This window comes from Manacus candei, unplaced genomic scaffold (assembly GCF_025592945.1).
Source record: "Manacus candei isolate 608988 ecotype Guabito, Panama unplaced genomic scaffold, ASM2559294v1 h1tg000089l, whole genome shotgun sequence".
Taxonomy (NCBI): Eukaryota; Metazoa; Chordata; class Aves; order Passeriformes; family Pipridae; genus Manacus; species Manacus candei.
The window spans coordinates 762661-785522 of record NW_026138137.1 but is presented as its reverse complement, the minus strand read 5'-3'; the positions used below and the strand labels follow the sequence as shown (position 1 = coordinate 785522).

The following is a 22862-nucleotide window of genomic DNA, read 5'->3' as shown; positions in this document are numbered from 1 at the left end:
TCTGTGATGTGTACTGTCTAAAACAAAACCCCAAGTGACTGATAATATTTAGAAAGAGGAAAATACAAAGAAAAGAGGAGGCCTGAGGCCAGCTGGCATTTTGCCTCCTGTGCCACATGTGCTGGTACCAGCACAGATGACACTATTTTCCTTTTGTAAGTGGAGATCTACATCCCAAACTTATGGCCAGCATATGTAAAGGGAAGTGCAGGACCCACAGATCAGTTGTCCTCTCCTGTCTTAGCTTTTTTTTGATCTCTCCAAGCAAACAGATGTGAAGCTGGTCTCTGGGCTGAGACCCATGCTGCACATAATGGAGAGACACAGCTGTTCCCTGCACCTTTCCAGCAGATGATCCTAATGGCTCCCAGAGGCTTGTGGGCAGCCAGCAACATGAAAAACCAGGAAAACAGCTCTCGAGAGGACACTTGTTTGCAGACATTTCCACAAATAAACTTCCCAGGAGCTAAATTATAAAAGGAAAATGGAGTGGTTCCCTTCTCATGCAGCTATGGCAGTCCCTTTATTGCTGATGTAAATAAATGCCTGTCAGTTTAGCCAATGTAAATGTTGGCTTTCTTGGTTCTGTCTTGCAGTAGATTGGGTTGTTGTGTTTTTTTGTTTTGCTTTAAGGCAGTTTGGTTTGTTTGTTTTGTAATTCTCTGTTTTATTAACAGCGCTGTAGCTAGGCAGGACATAAAAAGTAAATTGTGTGTTATTCTGTGGTTTGATAACAGCCTGCACAGACTGTGTGATATCCCTCCCTCTGTTCCCTGTCATACAATAAGCATTTCAGACTGGATTCCTAAGGTACTCTGATTTTGAGCAGACCAGAGTCAGAAAGACAAATCTGAGCTCATGAGAACCTGGCTCTCAAGGACACAGAGTATGAATGGTACCTTTAGCAGCAATGCCACCCTACTTTATAGAATTTTGTCTGAATGACACTTAATGCTTTTGCAGCACTCTCCTAAGGGGTATAAAACCACTGGAACATAGGGCACATTGCCTGTGGGGTGCTGTACCTCCTTGATGACCACCCGTAGTGTTGATCAGCGTGTTGTGTTCCCTTTTTTAGTTCCTCAGAGATCACAGGGTTGTTTTCCAAGTTGCTCTTCCAGCTTTCCCAGAATACTGGGGGTGTTCTGTGTGTTCTGAGGTAGAAATCTTCTTTGCTGCAGCAGTCCCCAGACCCAAGTAATTCTGCATAAACCATGGGTTGTGCAATATCTTTCTTTCAGGAGTATTGTGCCATCCTGGCAGGCATTACAAGGGTTAGGGTTAGGGTTAGGGTTAGGGCAAGAGCCCAGGTAGCCATCCTGTGTCCAACAGGCTTTCCCTGGTTTCTGAAAGACTTGGAGGAAAAGACACTTTCTTGATCTTCTCAGCAGCACTGATGTAGCACAAGGTTTCCTTCTCAGGAGATTGCAATGCTGTCTGGCAGTCAGCAAACCCCAGTTACAGTGACTTCCTTGCAGATCTACCCTAAATGGGCTATAACAAACCACTCAATAACAAATTATTCTTGTCTCCTGGGATGTTATTGTTGTGACTTTTGAGATTTTTCTGGCCTAAAAGGATCTTCCCCAGCAACCTCTGGACAGGTCAGGCTTGTAAAGAAACCTCAGAAACACCAATTTTCAAGCTTGCACAGAACTGTTCATGCCAGAAGTGCCTGTTGATTTATTGTAGCTTTTCAGACATAGATCAGGGTTCTATTACACAAATGCAGGGTAAAAGATGGTTCCTGCACTGTGTGGCTGAAAAATGTCAGTCCATCATCCTGGGAGATGAGTTTTCTTAAATGAGAGATGACTTTTTGAAAAGCAATAATCCAAACTCTGGTAAACATGAAAGCGTTGTGCAGATTTGCTAAATATTGCTGCTTCACTCAGCACATGTGAAAAACACCCTCCTGCCTCTGGATGCTCCAAGCATAAATAAAAGAGAGACCCTGCTCCGCACGTACTGGTGCATCCATGGATGTGAGTGAGAATGGTGGTGAGGAGGGATCCTGCCAGGGTGGTAATCCTGTCTCATTTGTTCTCTCCAGTGCTACAACTGTGAAGAGGAGGCCATGTACCACTGCTGCTGGAACACTTCCTACTGCTCCATCAAGTGTCAGCAGGAGCACTGGCATGCTGAACACAAACGTACCTGCCGCAGAAAAAGATGAAAGAGTTATTCCTCCCCCAGAACACCACCCCGATGATTGCTATTCTCAGACACAGCGGTTTTTGTTTCCAAGAAGCCAAAATTGTTTAGAATTTGCTTCCCATTTTGCACCAGCCTTTAAACACTTTTCGTAAAAGAAATTTTGCACAAGTAATTTCAGTCTTCTGTTCAATGCTCCTCCAAAATTTTGTCGGCGAAATAAATTTAACATCTGTGGGAGCAGGTTACTTTAAATAATTTTAAACTAGAGGATTTGTTGCATTTTCAGCAAATTTTAAAACATTTTTAGGTTTTACAGAGATTTTAATCTTTAAAAACAGCAGATCTATAAACAGAAAAATGATGCAAGTTTAGCAAAAGGAACATGTAAAAACTAGATCTGAATGTAAGAAGTACAGAACTGTTTCAGAAAAACGAAGCATACTACCTTGATGTAACATTTATTTCTTAACCTTGTTGAGCTGGTTTTGTTCAGCTTAATTTTACTGTTTAAAGGCATTATCTATTGGTTATACCAGTGGGTACATGATTGAATTTAGGGAACAGGGTTGACACAGCAGGTGCTAGTCCTGCGTATTTTTTCTTAAATATTTCCCAACTGTGTTTTATTTTCATTATTTCTTTTCAATATATAACTTTTATAACAAAATATTAGCTTTGATCTTGTAGTTTAAAATCACAGGGAACTGGGGTAATCTTTTACTGAGCTGGATCTTAGAGAAAAATGAATATTTAAATTTTGAAGTTTGCACATTTCATCTTTGTCCTAACATGAGTGCTTGTAACAAGAATAAGAAAAGCCAAAAAAAAAAAACAACAAAAAAACCCAACTACCTTTATTCATACTCAGAATTATGAGGCATAGAAATTACTTTATTGCGCCCCCTTCAACCTCCCCAATCCAATGTCATTTGACCACCTTTGATCTGGTGTCACCTGGTCCATCATAACTTGATAATAAAAGGAGAAAAAGCACTTAAGTTTCACAGAAGCCGTTATGTTTGTAGTAATGGGTCATTGCCTAATAATGAGCTCCATCACTGTACTCAGAATGAAGAATAATGCATGTTAATTTTCTTGTATTAAAGATGCCGTGATTTGTAAAAAGTCTGTATTTTGCGGAATGTCTGGATTAAGAAGCATTACCAATAGGAATGGATCGATAGTTGAAAAATTATTTTCTTTTTGTTTGTTTTATATATAGATATATGAATTGCATCCATGTTCAGAGACAATTTTTTAAATAGATGTAAAGCTTACTTAAATAGCTTTTCTTTTAAAGTGTCTCCACGTTTTAGTTTCTTTCAAAGATTGGTCTTAGACTGAGTCATATGCCCATTAATCATCCAGCTATTTTTTGAGAAGTTAGAGGAATAATTTGTAAATATTTATTTAGATCTTTGATATTTATTGAAAGCAATTACATGATGGAACGATGGAAGCTGAAGAATCAGGAGGAAAGCCTTTTAAAAAGTTTTCTCTAGGATTTGTCAGGGTCATTTTAAAGACAAAAATATTACTAAGACTTCTGTGAACTACCACTGAAATCCTGACCTTTTTTACTTACAGTGGTGATATAAGTTAATTGACTAGATACCGCCAAATAATGCCCAATATTTTGCAGAAATTAAGTGGTAAGTTGATTGGAAAAAATAGTAAGTAGATGGTAACTTGTATTACCACAGCTGCATTATTGCCTGATAAATGTGTAATTAACTTTTGTCGCCTCTGTGTTGTGACTGTAAAACACTTCACAACTAAAAATCAATCTTGTTCAATTATTTTACAAGTTCCAAAACTTCGATCCACCCCTATGAAAGCAAGTTATTGTGGAAATATTTTTGGTGTAAAATCATTCCAGAATATGTAATATTTAACTGATAGCTGCATGAAAGTAAGATTCGTGTTACTTTGGCTTTTTTGTCTCTGTTGACACGGTTGCACATTTCCAAGTTACTACAGCGTGAAAACTGTGTGTTTTAAAGAAAAAAAACAAAACAAACAAAAAAAAGATTGTGGCCTGGTTTTGTATAAGTTTTAGGTAAAATTACAATTGATTGTTTTAGGAATCATGATTTAAAAATAATTTTTCTGCAAATCATAAAGCTATATTAAAGTGTTGAGCTTAGCCACTATGCACATTGTAATTATTCATTGTGGCTGTCCAGTTTATGATGCATTCTGGCATTTTGTAAGCTGCTCTGACTAGCAATATATAGAGTCATTTAATGTGTTAACATTGGTTAATAAATGTATTTAAAAAAAACTTCAGTGAAAGTGTCTGTGTTGATTTTGGCCAGTTGTCATCATGCCCCTGGGTGGGCATGGGTGAGGCTGCTATTTTTATTTCTCCTCACCTAGCGAAGCCTGGGCTGTGGACAGGGGAGTTGTGTCTGAACTGTCAGGAACCTTGCTTCTGACTCAAGGGGAGCTGGCAGGGCCATGGGAGGGCTTCAGCATTTAACGTGGCTCTCGGCAGCCTCCGAGAGTTACATCCATCATGTTCTGCTTTTAATGCCAGATCCTCTGCTGCCAGAAGCCAGGCTGGAGCTCACAGCCCCCCTTCTCCCTGCGCTTCCTCTCACCAGTGGCCCCACTCTGCCTCCTCCCTCACTCCATCACCAACCCCGAGCCTGTGCCTGTTATGTATTTTATTAACAAAGTAATTTCCTCTGGGGGGACTGAGAGGACTGTATGAATCCTGCTTCATCTGAATGGCAACAAGGTTTCTCTTGCCAAGGCAGGCCTGAGCAGCACAGTCTCTCTCCTATTTGCAAAGCCAGGACTTGGTGCCAGTGAGATGCCCAAGGGAGCTGAGGGCCTATCGTGCTACTGCCCATAAAGCACATCCCACAGCCACCTCAAGAGAAAGGGCCATCTGGGAACTAGTCACAGGCAGGGTGGGTCATCCTGAAGTGCCACTGGGACTTCAGGGCTGCAGGAGGGACACTGTGGGAGTTATTTTCACTGCAGTAATTTAAGAATTTCCTTATGGGAATAAAGACTTGGAAAGACCTATAAGTCCCCAGGATCCCTCTAAGTCTCTTTTATGATTTTACTATCCAAACTTTTCTGTTCTTACATGAGCCAGATTTTATTAATTCATCTTGATGAAACTCGATTAAATGCCAACAGCCAGCACAGGGAATCACATAAGACAGCAATGCAGCATCAGGAATAAGCAGTATCCCCCTTGAGCTCCCTTCCCAGATCATCTCCCCTTTTTGATGACTGTGGTCACCCTCCAAGCACAGCACTGCTCATCAGCACTCCAGTGACAAAAATCCTTAGTGGAAATGCTCCCCCACATCCCTTCCCACATGCCTTTGCCAGTTCAGGTAACACCAGTGGGGCCAGCATCGGGATCAAATAGGTTAAATACTTCAGACATGTCAAGTTTCCCACCTTCATTGCATAACATGGATCATCTGTGACCTGCCATACTCCATCACATGTCCCACACTGGGTTCTGTCAGTGCCAACTGGCAAAATGTAGCAGGAGAAATGTCCTTGCACTGCCCCAAATCTGCAAATTTCCTTCCACCAGAGATCTCAGGGTGAGTGAGGGTTTCCTTGAGTCCCTGCAGTTTCACCTCTGCAGACAGTGCTCCTAGAGTACTGGTCTTAAAGACTTAAACTTTTTATTGTTGGCTTTTCCTATTATTATTATTATTATTTTATTTTTATTATTATTATTTTAACTCTGGTTATTATTTTAGTTTAATAAGGAGCCGTGGTTTCTGCCTCCTGCTTCCTTTAGGTGGAGTGAGCTGCCCAGTTCACGGCTTGTTTGCCTTTCCAAATCTTAAATGACCAAGTATGTGAAATATGTTTGGGATTTGTTACTGGTACTTAGTTACCCAGCCAATTTTAGCCTCCCTGAGCGAGAGTACATATGTGATCTGTGCATATGGCTTCCCAAATGCTTTCATAAATCAAATTGTGGGGACGTATCAAAACTAGAAAAACCCTTCTTGCATTGTTTCATGTTAAGAAAATGCAATTGCAAGTAGAAAAGTCTACCTATTTATGAGAATAGTAGAGTATTTTTGGGTTTAAGTGGGCAATGTTTATAGGTAATGTAAAAGGAAAAATATCCCAACTATCTTGGACCTTCCAAACCCCATATTTTATCTTCTTAAAACCTATTTTCATATGTCAAAAGGCTCAAAAGTGTGATAGACTCCAAGTAATGCTCTCTGAAAAAGAAATGTTGATTGCTAAAGGTTCAAAACTGTAAAATCAGAAAAAGAAAGAGAAACAAGAAAAAATTGACCCTAAACTGTCCCTTCTGCTCCCCATGGCCTTGCTTACCCTGGGACTTCTCCAGCCTCACGACCCTGGATCCACTAGTGAAGTACAGAAAGATGCCTTTAGGAATGGCAAACAGCAATGGAGAAGCTGAAATTAAGTACATCATCTGCTTTGTAGATAATTTGTACATTGAAGGGGACTGATAATTGAAGATAATACAGAAGAAATGCCAAGGCAGAGCGATGTGTTTGTTTACAAGGCCACCGGCCAGTTACTGTTAACTCCCTGGAGTGAAAGCTAAGCTGGCGTGAAGCTTCAATGGAAATAGGATTTACCCTGGAGAAGTACCTAAAAATAAACTGAGTTCTGCATCAGAAGACACTGTGAATCTGGTTACACAAAATGCTTTACTAGTGTTTGGAAAAGGACTTCTGTAGCAGAAAACAGTGTTTCCTAATAAAGCCAGAGCACTTTCATTTTTAACTACTTGTTAACGGGAAAGATATCCTTTGCAACCATCCACTGCAGGTGGTTTGGGGCCCTGCTTGTTGCCATGTGCCCGCTTTGCCTCTCCTCTAGTCATGCTCCCATGGGAAGAGTGTGTGGGAGCCAGCTCTGTGCTGGGTTGGTGCTGGACCACAATCCTACCATGCTCAGCCACAGCAATGTGCTTTTGTCCCTTGCAGCAGAGCCTTCAGGGTGAAAAATGGTCTCATTAAAATCAAAAAGGGAAAGGTGCCTTGCACACAACAGCTCTTGAAGCCCCTGTCACCAGGAAAGAAGCATGGCATGGGCCACCCCTCTGTGCCTCTGCTGACTGGGACGCTGCTCATTGTCCTCCCTGGGAGATGTAAGAGCTGTGTGGGTCAGCTGAGCTCTGAGGAGGGAGTAGAACAAGGCATCCAAACCTCAGGGCATGGGCAGGGATGTCCTCTGATGCCTGCCCTGCAGCTCAGCCCTACCAGCAACACTGGGTCCTTCCCACAGGAAAAGCACAGCCAGAAACTCTGTCATGCATGGCTTATGTGCTGGAGAGAGAATTTCTTTGGCTGACACATCACTTGACTGAGTGACAGAGCCTTTCCCTGTCTTTTCACAAGTCTGTAAAGACCACAAGTGCTGGAAAGCCTTTTACTTTTCCCCCAAAGAAAGGCAAGATGTGCAAGTCAGTCATGCAATTGCTTGTTCTGTTTTCCCACTGACTCTGGAGCCAGCAGCTTTTTAACCCTGGGCTCCCCAGTGCCAGTGGCTGCTGTGGCAGTGAGCCAAGCTGCTCCATGCTGGCCAGGCTGTTGGGAGTCAGTGCTGGATGCTGAGCCAGAGCCCAGGACTGCTCAGCCCTTCCCACCAGCAGCATTCCTGCTGCCTCTCCGTGCTCTATTTGGATGGGTGCAATGCTGCACTTGCAAGAAAGGCCCCCAAACTTTGGAGTTGCTTTCCCTCCAGTCAGTGGGGTTGCATTGGGTTTTTAAGTCTGGGAAGGGGGACAGGAGGCAGTTCACACAGCTGTTCCCTGCTCAGTGACTGGATCTGTCCTGAGGTTCCACACCAATGCTGAGAAAGCTCTGAGCCACCTCAGGCTTGTTCCCTCTGAAAGCTACAGACAATAACAAGTATCAATTGCCACAGGAGGGGCCTCAGCAGGGATAGGGCAGCTGGGAGATCAAACATAAAACCCAGAGGCCTCCCGAGCTCCTCTGTAGCCTGATACAGCCCATCCTGCTGTTCTTCTGCCCCTGGTATGACACCCATGCCCAGAGCCTTTCTTTTTAGCCCAAGGCTCCTGGAGCTACAGTCTCTGTATTGAATCAGCTCAAGAGACAGAACCTATTTGCAGACTTGTTCAGAATTTTCTGATTCTTCACCTAATCCTGATCTTGCTCAGGACCTCCCTGGGCAAAGGGAGTGTTTCCATCTCTCCCAGCTACTGCCATCACCATTTGGTGCAGCAAAGGGATGTCTGGAGTCCCCTGTCCCACAACAACCCTTGTTTAAAAAAAAAAAAAAGACCAAGCTTTGATTTAAAAATTCATTCCCTGGGGTCTGAGATTGTGTGGGATGTGTAGCTTAGCTGTAGAGTTAGAGAACCCATCAGGACATTCCTGAGCCCCTTCTGCATGGGCCCATTCTGTAATCCCTAATAACATGACGTCACTGGGGTTGATTGGATAAAAAAGTGCAGAACTGGATTGTAAGGAGTAACTGTGGCATTTGGGGTAGGGGGGGGACTTTTTTTTGCTGTGACTTTCTTTTATCTTCCACATTTTTTTCTTAGCACCATTTTAATCCACAGTTCAGTTGCTTGATCCTGTGTTCAGAGCAGGAACGCTTCTGTGCAAAGGCACTCAGAAAGTGTGGGGGAAGTTCTCAGAAGGCTTTTTGTGGAGCAAACACTGCCCCAAAGGTAATTTTGGTCAAATTTCCTACTATTTATGGAACTGAAGTTCATCACATGATTGCATCCCTCCAATCTCAAAGATCATGTGAGACTCCATTGGTGGCACGAAGTGGGGCTCGTTGCCTCACTCATCCCCCACGGGGCACTCTGGGATTGGGTGCTCCTCCAGCCTCATTTCCCCTGTGAACTGAGCAGGACTGATTGTGCTGAACTTCAGAAGCCACCGCGACATGCCTGTGTAATTCCTAATGGAAACCATACAGGCACATTGAGGAAGCCATGCAACTCCTGCTGCTCTTTAAGGACCATAATGAAAATGCTCTCCCTTTGATGTTCTATCCCTTTGCCACAGAGTCAATCCATATCCAAAATCAAAGTCAAATGTGGACTCGGCGTTTTGTTTTAAGGGTATGACTTGAAGTGCAGGTCTACACTGAGCAAGTGTTCCCAACATGTCCTCTAATTATTATTTTTCCTGTGGCTCAGCATTTCCAAATCAAAACTGGTTATGCCATGTCCCGGACTGACAGGTTGCATCCTGACTTTGTCTCTGGCTTTATTGTGCTGGAGAAGTAAGTGGTGCTGGTAGTTGTAAGTAAAGTGCAATGGCAGTGCACTTGCTTACATGCAGGCACAGCAAAATGCAGTGGCATCATTTGGGCAGCGAAGTTACTGCTCTGTTAGGTGATCCACTGGAAATAGGAGCCTTTCAATGAAAGTTTTCATTTAAGAAAATCTGGGTTTTGTTAGAAGATTTTCACAATTGAGTGATCTCTAATAGTCATTTTATTATGGCTTTAAACAGCAGTTAAAAGGCTCTCGTTCTGTTAAAAAGCTGTGCTACAAGATGAAAAACTAATTCCATCCTTTGAAGGAAAATAATTATACCTGAGACCACACTTCATTTGCTTTTTTCTTTCTCTTTGCTAACCAAAGAGCTGTAAGAGGAGGGAAGGGAAGAACTTAAACACTTTCCATTCAGTTTTTGCTGGCCCTACACCCTGGACTGGCAGGGTGGGCTGTGGGTTTCCATGAGGGATGCCCAGTGCCTGCCTCTGCAGCACACAGGCATTTTCAGGCTGTGCATCCCCATCCCTGCCTTGTGCAGTAGCCAACCCAGGCTGAGCTGCTGTGGCTGCAGCAGAGCCACACAGGGATGTGCAGGGCAGTGACTGGGCAAATGCACTCGGGTGTGTATCCTCACCCCAGACCACAGCTACATGCCGTGGGGAGAGAGGAGGGCACACAAAACAAATCCTTCTGTGGATTTCAGGAAAGTACCCAAATGTTTGGGAGAGGCATCCTAGAAATGCTCATGAGCACATGTCTACAAGGGAAAGTTTAATTCCTTTGTACCTCCTCAGCCACTAATATCCTTTGGGCAGTTGTTGGCTCAAATTCTTATCTTCCTCTGCTCTGAGAATACTGCCTGTGCCACCCTCCCCTACTGACCTGGCTTCATGGAAATATTTATTTTTTTTGGAAACATTTATTTTTTTTCCTGCAGCTGCTTTTTTTACCCTCATCTTCTCCCAGGACTTCCCTGCTTCAGTCCCGCCTTTTCCCTGATACAGACCTGGTTGTTTTTTTAGTTTTCTGAACCATTCGGATTGGGATAAACTCTGTTGTTGTCGTGCCCATCTGTCCTCCTACCTCCATACATTTCCTCTCTTGGGTCTTATCCTAAAGCCCTTGGCTGAATTCATCAAGGGTAGTTCATCCAAGCCTCCAGACTAATTCCAGGGCTAGCATCTGGAGCTTCCAGATTTGAAATGCATTCACCTAAGTGAGAAAATTAAAATGTAGGCCCCTAAAATCAGGTGCCCAATGCCACATGGTTCGATAGTCTCAACTGCTAGTCCCTTATCTCCACATGCAGTCTTCTCTTTCCTGGTCTTCTTGCCCTTCTATACCAACTGCTTTTCCTAAACCTGCCCTTTGTTTATGCCTTTCTCCACTGGTGTCTTCAGCCTGGTGGTTCAGTACAGCTCTTCTCTAGGTGACTCTCCCGGCATCTCTGAACCTTTTGCACATGCTGCCAGTCACACTTGGAAGCCATTCCCTGTTGTAGAGCTTCCACCACCTTCGTTCCCCTCTGTGTGACAGAGCATCAATCTACCACAGCATGAAATTAAAACAAGATCTGCTTTGTACCTCTAGAATCCGCCCATTAACTGGCCATCACTGTAGAATATTTTGTAATAATTTTTAAAAATTATTATTTAGATGTGTTGTGGGATCCCTGGGGAAAAGACTTTGTTTTTGTTTTTTTCCTCCTATGGATCATAAGAGAATACAATAGTGTCTCGGGTTTGGGGAAATCTTGTTTATGCAGATCAGAAAGAAGAGCACTCCTGGTACTGACTTGGACTGGCATGATGCAGCATGACCTGCTTAGTGAACCTGAGGTTGATCTGAAATGCCGAGTCAGGATATGTGCCAGAGCTTGCAGAGATGGGCTGCTGCTGGTCTGCTGCATAAGAAAGTGGAGCTGCTGTTTCAAAGATGCTGACCTCAGTGAGGTGCAGCACAAATGAGGCAACACTTGAGAGGGTTTTTGGACCAGTTTTTTGGATCAGTTTTAAGGTGATACCCCTCAAAAGAGAACAGAAAAAATATGAAAAGGAGAATCCTAAATCATGGTAAGTTGAGTGAGAGCTTTTGGAAGGGCGGGCTGCCAAATTAAGCAATCCAGATATCAAAAAATAACTCAGGCTGAACTTTCATATTTTATCCCCAACCAAAATGATTAATTTTTACTTTCAGAATGCAGAATATAGTTACTTTTTTTCTCTTCAAATCTCAGTTTTAAAGGAAAAAGTTTCTCTAATAAAACAAAGAAGTAAAAAATTCAAAATCAGGACTGGTTCTTACCCTGTGGACAGTGGGGTCCCCGCCTTTGGGATGATTTTTGCAGGCTTTACCTGTCCCCACATTGCCCACCCAGTTGTGGTCCATGGCAGTGCCCAGCCCAGACCTCCAAGCCACCTGCATGACCACACAGGAGCCACAGCTGGGATTTGCATCTCCAAGGCTACAGAGAGTGTTCTGTGGCTGAGTGGGCTGACTGAGAGATGTGTTGGAGGAAGTTCAAAGCTCCCCCAAACTCAGCTCTCCTCTGTCTTTGCTCATAAGGTAACTGGTGAGAATTTGTTGTTGATCCCTGTGCATGACCTTCCCTCCCTGCCTTGACAATAATGGTGAATAAAGCAAATTTTTGTGTTGAAAAACAGAAAAGGAAAGCTGTATGGTCTTTTATCAAGTGTTTTTTTTTTTTCCAGTTCTTACCTTATAATGAATAAATTATACTGTTCTTATTCTGCATGATTCTTCTAACCCTTCAATTTTTATTTTTTTTTGAGATTCCCCACCAGCTTTTCAGTGTTACAGCTACCTTTTGCCAAAACTATTTTTAAAATGTGGACTTGAAATATTTTGACCTTTTAGAAACCCTAATCCCATTGACATAAAACATCAAAAACTTTTTTTTTTATGAAATGATTAGTAAAATTGAATCAGGAACTACTTGCTGTTCTGCCATCCTCTTCATTCTTCCATCCCTAACTTGCTCTCTTCTTCCCACAATTTTTGGGTTGCACTCTCTTCTCAGGCAAATTGTGGGTCCACAAACCTGTACCTGCCTCTTGTGATGAGCAACCTGAAATCTGAGCCATCAGAAATGGGATTTTATACCCTGAAATTCTCAGACAGGCCTCCAAACACAGGAGGACTCAGAATTGCACCCTTTGAAATAACATTTGAAAAATCAGAGCTGGGGCCAAACCTCTTCTCTGGGGATGCTGCTACTCAGTGGCTGGGAGCCACCTCTGAAACCAAGGTATTTTTGGAAAAGGTCAATGGAAACAGGCAGATCACATTTCCAAGAGGTATCATCTGGTGGCCCAAGGCTTCTGAATCGGTAGGGAGGTTCTAGCCCCACATGTGTGTGACCAAGCAGTAACCCATATATTTCCACTGGCAGAAAGCTCCAGCAGAGCTGTAACACCTGGATCAGCAACTTACTTAGGCACTTATCAGCAGCACATTAGTAGAAAGACCTTGCAACAAAAGTGATAAGTGACAAATTTGAGGAGTTTTACAGTACTAATGCTTGTTATTGCTTCTCACAAAATGTTACCAAGCTTACAATAATCTTTACACTTTCAGCAAAAATGTGAACAGTATATTTGAATATATTAAAAAGAATTAAAAAAACATTTCACAAAAAACATTTGTTGCCATATGAAAGTCTTTCAGCAATAAATGCCCACACCGGTATTTAAACATTGTTAAAAGTATAATGATTTGTACTAATAAATTATGCAACAAGAGAGGTAAACAAAATAAAATTACAGTATAGCTCTCCATGTTCCTCCACCGAGCATCCGCAGCTCTCGGAAGCTCCATTTTAGATGACTAATTAAGAAACTGATATTTTCAGAGCAACAAAAATAAAAGCTTTTATTTGTTCATTTGAATATAAAACAGGCGTTATCACAGATGTACAAAGCGTACTGGTGGTTTAACATACAAGAAGGTTGCTGTCCTTTGCACATAAAAATTTTTGTTTGAATCTGTGATTGGCTGAGTTACATGAATTTCTCTAACCAGTCACCACACTCTATGAAATAACGCTGCTAACATTCAACTGATAAAAGGGACAGTCTTCCCTTGGGTAAAGTGTCAAGCAGGATTAAATATATATAATAAACAAGCACCATGAGGAATCTGCTCCTGTTTGATTAGTTTTGTGTTTAAATGTTCATTGTGTACCCTCTCTTTTTGTGCATGTGCATCGAGTTGATTACATGGTTTTGTCTGACTCCAAAAGCACAAGGTCACAAGACAAACATTTTATACATTCTCATGAATGGTTTATCTACAGTACAGTTTCTAATACAGAACAATCCTTCTTTATTGCTCAGTCTGATGGTGCTTAAATGTTTCCTTCCTTTTGCTTGCACAACAAAACCAGAAACTCAGTTTATCATTTCTCTTAACTCAGGATTTAACAACCACAGATGACAGGTTGCAGAAGAGAGCTGTTATTAACTGCGTTTCACAACTGCATTGCAGTTCTTTTATTCTCTACAAATGCAAAGTTGACTTCGTGAAGGTTAAAGTGATGCTTTGAACGACAGCAAGATTTGTTTTGCAGTACTGAGATCAGTGATAGCAGGACTTCACAAGTTAGTTCACACACTGCAATTATGTTTGTAATCAATCAACATCTCGTCTGAAACCTTACAACAACTCGCCATTAGGAACAGATTTTATTCTTTTTAGGGAGCAGAAAATGAATTTGACAAAGTATGGGATTGGTCTGCAGAGCATGAATAGGGCTATTCACAGGACAGTGAGGGCGGAAAAGATGGTCTGAAAGAAAACGCGTCTGACGTGGTGAGATGCTCTGTACTGTACATGCAGACTAAAACGTCCCTACCTCTTAAAAAGATTTTTAACAACCAGCATTGAGACTCCCTTAAACGTGATATAAACATGATTACATTTGCCCTGCAACAATCTTAGTCATGCATATCCGGTAATGAGAGCCAGCACATGAACGTCATTTGGGACAATAAGAAAAGCATTCTTGGACTGCAGCTGGTAAATCCCACTCTTGATCACAAACAGGTCAATTCAGTTACAACCACATGAAGGAAGGGGAGGTTTTAAAAAACGGGGCACGGGGCGCAGGGAAGACAACAGAACTGGGGAATCAAACCTCTCTTTTATCCAAAGGTAGTAAAATGAAGGCAGCTGTGATGCATGTTTTCCTACTCTTCTCCCGTGACGGCCTCAGGCTGGAGACCACGGGACTCCTCCGTTCTTTAAACAGGCAGATCGGTTCCTCTGATGTTTTAATGTGTTTAGGGACTAGTTAGCAGATGCACGATTCGTGCCAGGTCGGCTGTAGTGACTGTATGCTCCTCTCTGTTAAGGAATAAATTAAAGACCATCGAAACAATCGTTTCCTGTAAATGTAAACTGGATGCGTTGGCCACCGAGCTATGTGTCCTAGCTGAGAGGCAGAATGATAACTCTGTGCAAATAACCCCGAAATTTTTCCTTATAGCAATAAAAACACCAACTAAAACAATGAAAAAAATTGTGCAACAAAGTTCTGCAGCTAGACAACAGTGCTATTCCTCAACCTGCCTTTTCTAAGTCTAACAAGTGTATGCACATGCCAGCACAAATATTTATTGTTGCCTCCATGGCAAAGAAAAGAAAATTATTGTAGTGCATTTTTAGTCTTAAATTCATTCACTGCCTTAAAGGCAGCAATAATTCCACTTGCTGGTATCTAGAGGATTCTTTTTGACAGGGATACTTAGCAATCCAGGATTGCTTTTTTTTTTTCCAAAAAATTTGTGAGTAACATTTGATTATCTACAGTGGGAGACACCATGCAAGTGACAAGTACTGCATTTTAAACTTTAAAATCTTTTGTCATTAGTGAATTTATATTTCATATATATATATTTGATGTGATACTATCCACTCAAGATAATACAACACTTTGTTTTTATATTAGCAAACATTTCAAGAGTTTAATATTCTTGAATGTTTTTTCTCTTTTATACTTCTAAAGAGATCAAAATAAATTAAACGTTTTGTACATAATTACAGAAGAAGTAGTTAACTTATTTTATCTTTTTAGTTTAGTACAAAGATATTTGCAAGCTCATTGCCGAAATACACCTTATTTATAAATTTCTTCCATTCTAATGCTAACAGCAAAGGCTCTTTGGCCTTTGGGCTTTCAGCATCTCTGACAGAAAGCTGCAAGATTTCTAATTGAAAGGTGCTACTTTGGGTATTCTCCTCGTACCACTACATAGTTTCCTAAGATGTGGGATCTAAAATGGCTTCAGTTAGTAACAGATCTGTATTCATCAGTTTTTTATGACATAGTAAAACAAATGAAGGAAACAATTATTTGTATTAGTATGCAAATTGTTTTAAAAGAATCCATTTGGAGGGCAGAATAAAAAAAAAATCTACTTCAGCTTACTTAATGTAAAATACAAAGCCACATTTACTCAAAAAGCAGTACTGTCCAATAAGCAAAAAAAAAAAAAAGTTTAAAATGGGCTTTTCCAACACACTGAAGGGCCTTACCCCATAGTCCTTCTTTTCTAAAATTTAGTGGTAAAAGAAAACATTTCACATTTTATTTCCTGCCAATCGTGACTGCTTTGAAAAGTCGTTATAGAAACAGTTCCATTCTGATGAGTGTCAGCATCTTATCTGCACACTTTTTTAGTGGACACAAAAAAATTTTATACATCTATAGTAAAGTCCATGGAAGCTTTAAGGTACAAGACTACATGTTGTAGGCCACATAGATGGGATCTAGCTGGTCTGCCAAAAATCCATCTCGTAGGTGCATACGTTGTTTCTCTCCACGGGAGTTGATAGGAATTACACCAATGTCCACAACCACCACCACCCCTACAATCAGATAGTGTTCCTCCAGCACCACGTTGGTGACCAAAGGAACCAGGTCCAAAGCTTCTTGCTCTGATCCATCCAGCTCAACTACAACGACTAATAAATTTGTCCAGGTAAACACCGCACTGGAATGAAAGAAAAAAATAATATTAGTGGTGGACTTTTTTTTATCCATTTCATTTTTATCCTTTTCCTTGCACCTTGGTTACCTTTTCTTTGGATTCCCTGGGCTCCTTCTGTGGGTTCAGTACAAAGTGTAAGCAGCAAGAGAGAACAGTCCCATGAGCTCTCACTTTCATATTGTTGCAATATTAAGTTTTGGGCTAAACTTTACAGAAACTTGCTGGCTATGTAAGGAGGTAGAAAGACAATGTGCAGTTCCCTCTGAAGCCAGAGAACTGCCCCAGCTCTGCTTTGTTCACAGAGTGATATGTGTGTGTGTGTAGGTGTCTTCTCTGGGGTTTTTTGAACAGCAGCCCAGAAAAGCCAAGGAGGTTAAAAGAGAAGGGACCAAAAAGAACAGCAGGAGAACAGTCTGAGCTGAAAGTTTTGTGGGATAAAACCTGCCTGCTGAAGGGGTGTGGAGCCCTGGGAAGGTACATGGCCTAGTGCAGGCAGCACATGGGTCCCCGGTGGCCAGGGCAGGAGCATCCTCCTTGCACTGTCCTCAGCAAACACGGCTACGTGCCTTCTGGACTGGGCTGGCTGCTGTCCAGGCAGGTCAGAGCTCAGCACAAAAAAGCTGCAATTCTTCTGGACCAATTGGTTTCCACAGAAATAAGCTGTGTCTCCATCTGTTTTATTTTGGCTGGTTTATTTCTGTTGCGTTTAAGGGGACAGGAGTTTTTACATTCCTGATTAACAGTTGAGATGGTCAAGGGAACACCACTATCACCAGTATCTCCTCTTTGCTAAAAGAACTTTGTAAGACTCCAAAATTTTGGTTAAGCCCTTGAGCTGAAGCAGGTAAATTTTGGGTTCTGCTACCTGCCACCTTTTCTGGCTAAGGATAATGAATTTATCCTTCCAAACATGGAGGCTGGGAGGGTATCAAAGTCTGGTATATGCTTCCTTCCATCTTCCTCCCCACATCTCCAAGGTCTCCAAAGCCTCTGACATCCCACAGGAGGTCAGCACAGCTCAGCCACAAAGAGCAATCTTATTCTTCCTTGCAGGTGTTTAAGACACAGACAATGGTTATTTCTTTCTCTAACTTATTTCGCAGAAAAAATAACAATATTCTACACATGTAAGTCATACACCAAGCCCTGTACTTTACTCTCCTTTACCTTATAAAATCAGGGGATAAGTTCCCAGAACTGCCTTGAGCATAAGGAACTGAAATTTAGAATATATTATGTATATAAGCCACCTTCAAAAAGAGCTACTTGCCCTAAGGTCAATGCTTGATTGAGACAGAAATGCATCGTTTTAGTCTACTAAGACAATTATGAATATCCCTGTACTGTGGAAACATATCTTACTTTGCCCAAAAGTTAGCTATGAAAATGTGCTCTATGTTGGTGCTTGACAGAATGGATTTTAGGAGAAAAGTACTTACTCTTAAAAAAAAAAATTAATTTTCAGATCCTGTCAAAGTAGTATTTGATTGAATTCTTATGTGGTTATTGATCTGGAAAACTAATGAGCAGCCAAAGCAAGTCTGAACAGGGTTCTTTCGACTTATTACTGCTGTGAAATAAATTTTCATTTGTAATTATGTTTTCACAGGCATTCTAGTAAGTTTTGATTGATGCTGCATGTTAACAAAGCAAAGTATCAGTCTGCACAGGTTACCATCTCCAGAGAGGTCCTGGAGTTTTTATGGATTGCTGTACAAACATCTAAATTAGTACTGTATATATTTTAATAAAAAAGCCTGGGGAGGATTTATTAAAATATAAGATAGTGTTTGGAACCATGTACTCCTACCTTGTTACTTCAGAAAGCAATTAATAGCAAGATTAAGGAGCAGGTCCCTAAAACATGGCTTGGAAGAAGTTAGTTTGTCTGAATTCAGGAGACTGATTTCCAAAACCTTCATGAAGTTTCTATTAAGTCCCAGTGCCACTGACACTTTCAAGAGGGTTTCAATTTAATTTAAAACTCATTTCATATGCCATGTTTCTAAGTCACTGGTGACCACTGTAAGTAAAAGGAAATATTGCTTTTTATGTTCTCACCAGTTAAGATGAGGACACATAGGCCAGCATGCATCACTTATGACTACATTAACTTTCTATCCCTGATGAATACAGAAAAATCAAACCAAAAAACTAGGGACCCAAGAAGGCTGCCCTTCCGTAAGAAATTATGGAGTCACACCCAAAAGATGCAAAACAATGAACTGAGCTGGGAATGGCCCCTCCTGCTGCTTCCATGTCAAAAAATGCTTCAGAAAAAACAAGGAAGTTGTTGAAACATCTCCAGAGAAAGAAGCTCCTAATTGGTTCCTTCTCCAAATACCTTGTGTAGCTTTACCTATTTGTCATTACGCAGAGGGATAAAACCACTTCTTAGCAAATTCCAGGAAGCTCTGTTTTATTTATCTTTTGAGGCTTTGATGTTTAATTGAGTCAACAATGTGACTTAATTAAAACACACCCATTATTTTTCAAGATATTTTGTGGAATTAAAAACACTTTCAAAAATGCCTGATGTAGGTGTAAATCACAATAAAAATGGACTGTGCCACTCTTCTGTTTGTCACATATTGAGACACAGGAGGCCCAGAGACCGTTGATTTTGTGCTAAAATTTTTCAAGAGAAAAGAATAATTTTAAATGACCTTTCAGATCTGATCCTCAATGACAGAAGTTGCCCAGCAGGATGACATGTCAGTCAACAAGTCACCACTTTCCTCAACAGTGTCAAATGTTACAAAATGAGCATGTGTTTCTTGGAGGCTGTTTTTACAATCTATCAACTGGACATACCCAGTACCCTTTGTTTGCTACAGGAATTGATGCAGTTAAATCCTTAATGGGTCATTGTAACTGAAACAACAATGGCCTCTAACAAGAAGAGAGACTCAGTGTCCCTGTCCACAAAAAGGTATATACAAATTATATATAAAAAGAAAGATTTAGCTGGCTATTATTTTGTCAAGGGATGTTTCACAAAGACAAGAGAAGTGTCTCTAAGAGAAGGTGAAAGAGAAGTTATATGAGAAAAGTCAAGGACAGTCAGGACAAGGACTATGAACGAAAATTCCATGATGTTGGCTTGAGAGAGCTGTTAGGCAGAGCATTGGTTAGGAAGAGGCTGGGAACTGTGAGAAGACCAGATGTTGTCACTCTGAACTATTGTGTGTCCCTTTTTGGCAGGGATCTCATCAGAAACACATCTAACTCATCAGCAATATCTCTTTATGAGGAAAAAAAACAACTCTGAAAAAATTTAAATATTGATCTTTGGGCAAAGGGGAGCAATAGTACAGAGCGCTTTCTGAATTCTTGCTCATGTGCCTTGTACGTTACCACTCAGATACTGGGAAAAGTTAAGGCACTGAGAATTATTTGCATGTACTTCTATATCCTTGCAGAAATTCAGAGGCCTTTTCTCTGGTCATACCAGCTTACCCCCAGCCCTTTTTTAGTTGCCACTATCCCACTCAGGATTTCTGTGATTGTGGAACAAAAACGACCACGAAAGTGCTCTCACCAGTCGTGAAAACAGGAACATAATTTAAGCATTTTTGGGTACTGAAACCCACAATGACATTTCTGCAGTGTGATATGGCTACTTTATTCACTGCCCATGAGCTCATAATTTGAGGGGATGCAAACCTCTGACAAATAATTACTGCTGAACACATCAATTTATGAATCCGTGGCCATCTTATAATAAGGTAGTCCTTAAACAGCTTGATCTGAAAACTTTCCATCCACTGCTGATACTGATCTGATGCATTTTCAAGGGCAATTTAATGACATTCTTAAAGTGTTCACACTGGTCTATATAAGGGCACAGAATCTGGCTCCCTGTGCAATGGGTGGCTGGCACATGACTGAACCACCACTGATGATGCTCTAGGGAGGAAGCAATAAGGCAAAATCTCGGTAACAGTCAGCCAAGCAACTAACTGCATTAATTTTAACAGACTTCTAAGAAAAAAGCAAAGTGTTTTACTGAAGAAACCAGTTCAGTTGCTGTGCTTCATTCATTATTAAGCTTCCTGCTATAGGTCATACCTCTGCAACCAGAATTGAAAAGAAAAGTGAGAGTCATGTCTTATATTCACTAAATTGCTGTGGCTGTTGCAACAGGTTCACTTTGGTTGAAAGGTGAATAACTGAGCTGAGGTTGTGTCAAAACAAAACAACTACCTGACTCAGTCTCCTGATGCAAGAATAATGAAAAGCAATTTGTTCTCATGTTGGCCTCGAAAAATGATTACATTCTGTGTACATCCGAGGATGATACATTGATTAAGACAACATCATTATTAACTCATTGATTTACTGCTTCAATTTCCATTGCGACCTTGATTTGATCACTGCTGCATTTATTAATAACCAATTCAAAAATAACAGTGTGTTCACTAATAAAGTTTATTAGTGTGTTCATTTATTTGAAATGCTCACTTGCTTACTCCTTTTAGTAACAACACTCCTAAGGTTTCAATTCTTATCAGTTTGCTTTTCCTGCTTGGAATGTACATCTCAAACTCCAAGAAACAGCTACTGACCTACCTGAGATCTGTTTGTCTCTATCCAATTAAAAGTTTATCCCTTCACTTGTGTTTAAAACCACAAAAAAACCCAAAAAAAACCCAAAAAAAGAAACATACTGAATGAACTTAGCAGAAAACAGTCCTTTCTGATTAAATCTGTTTGTGAAAAGTTTCCATCCTAAGGATACATTTGCAGCTGGGTTATAAATCCTGTGACCATCCCGACAGGCTATTTCCTGGATCAATTGCAATATCCAAGGAAAAAACCCAGATGTTATAGATATTTCAGCTTTTTGTAAGGGCCCTGGTGTTATATAATCCTTACCATTCTGTGATGCTCTTGTGTGCTCTAATTACAGAGGTTTCAATATCGATCGGATGGTACCTCATCCCTCGTAATTCCATGGCTTCATCTAATGCACCCACAACATAAAGTGCATCATGGCGTTCTGGTTAGAAAGGAAAAAAAAAGTCAATGATTCTATTCTCCAGTACATTAAATTACAAAAATGTTCACATTAAGAAATAAGTTAAATAAGTATAAGATAAGTTATCCTTGAATTTCTGAAACGCCAATGTCATTTCAGAACTAATGAGCATTTTCCATTACTGAGGTGCAATGAAGAGCAAAAAACAGAAGAAAGGAAGGAAGGCAGAAATACTATTCCCATTGGAAGAAGACAAAGGTGGAAATTTTTATTCAAAGACAGTGGCATAAATTCCTGTTTTTCTCCCAGGTGGATGTAGAACAGACTCATTCTCTTTTTAAGGTGCTCTAAATAGACAATAGAGTCCTTGTTTCTCTCTGTTTTTTTGAAAGAGAAAGGACAGATTTCATCCTAACAGTATGGCTAGGAACTCTACTTGGCCAACAGCCCCAACTGGCCAGCTCAGCCACCTCTGCTCGTGCTTTGTGCTTCCCAAAAATTATGGGAAAGTAATATTTTCCCAAGCGCAGACTTGGTGTGCCTGGCAGTGCTGGTTCACTTACACGAGTACACAAGACAAGGAATCTCATTAAAACAAGTAAGAAAATACTGTACCTTCCTGACAGAAACCCACACACCCCACAGCTTCTCCTGCAGGCTACTGCTTGTGTTACATTTCAGTAACCAGCTCCGCAGGTTTAAAGACAGGAGAATCTGAGAAATGGACACCTTCTGTGAATAGGTTTATGACAGAGGAATTATTAGAGGAGGTGGTGGTCACAGGAGGGACAGGGCTCAGACTCCCACCAGGCTTTTTCTACCTGCACAAATGCATTCCTGCGGACACAACTGCCAGAGCAAATGATGGCAGTTTCAGTTGCCTTTCATATTTTTCAAGTTGAAGCACTGGACACATTAACAGTGCCAAAATGTCATTGGTGGAGGGGATTTATAGCACCTGAGGGGGAGCAAAGGAAAAGTAACTGTTTCAGCAGGGAAATCTCACCCTCTCTTTTATTTTCTGATTATTTTACCTAAGGCTTTTTTGCAGTCTACAGGTTTCACAGATTGAACATATCAGGTACCGCAGGTGCAGAGATCTGGTGTCAGCCTCAAAATAATCCAGATTATTTGCACAGACCTGGATGATGGGAAAGCTCTTACCTCCATTTGCATCTGTGAGTTCTGTTCTTCTCAGGAACCCCAGATAGCCAGTTCTAGCCCAAATAGTCTGTGTGTCTCCAAAGCTGAGTCTCGAATTAAAATGATCTGATTGCAAAGATTCATCTCCATAGATGGTAAAATACCCACTGGCGTTGTGAGTGCTGTGAACCCATATCTAAGTTAAAAGTAATTATACTGGTATTAATTAAAGTAGCTTTCGAGAATGAAGCATTATTGAAAATTCTTGATGCAAATACTTTTAATTATAGCTAGAAAATACTATAAATGCCTATAGACCAAAGTGCTCTTT

General features: G+C 40.9%; 2 protein-coding genes across 8 annotated transcripts in view; one reads left to right on the top strand and one right to left on the bottom strand.

Moving 5' to 3' along the window:
- Nucleotides 1–4446, top strand: part of ZMYND11 (zinc finger MYND-type containing 11) — a 105647-nt gene extending 101201 nt beyond the window's left edge. For all 3 annotated transcript variants that reach the window (XM_051812868.1, XM_051812870.1, XM_051812869.1), the window contains one exon: nt 2054–4446. In XM_051812868.1, coding sequence (XP_051668828.1) covers nt 2054–2176 — 123 coding nt within the window. In that variant the 3' untranslated portion in view covers nt 2177–4446. The remainder of the gene's footprint in view (nt 1–2053) is intronic.
- An 8815-nt stretch (nt 4447–13261) lies between these two features.
- DIP2C (disco interacting protein 2 homolog C) overlaps nt 13262–22862 on the bottom strand; it is a 310293-nt gene continuing 300692 nt past the window's right edge. For all 5 annotated transcript variants that reach the window (XM_051812854.1, XM_051812853.1, XM_051812855.1 and 2 more), the window contains 3 exons: nt 22553–22727; nt 21286–21409; nt 13262–16410 (listed from right to left, as the gene is read on the bottom strand). In XM_051812854.1, the coding sequence (XP_051668814.1) occupies nt 16158–16410; nt 21286–21409; nt 22553–22727 (552 nt within the window). In that variant the 3' untranslated portion in view covers nt 13262–16157. The remainder of the gene's footprint in view (nt 16411–21285; nt 21410–22552; nt 22728–22862) is intronic.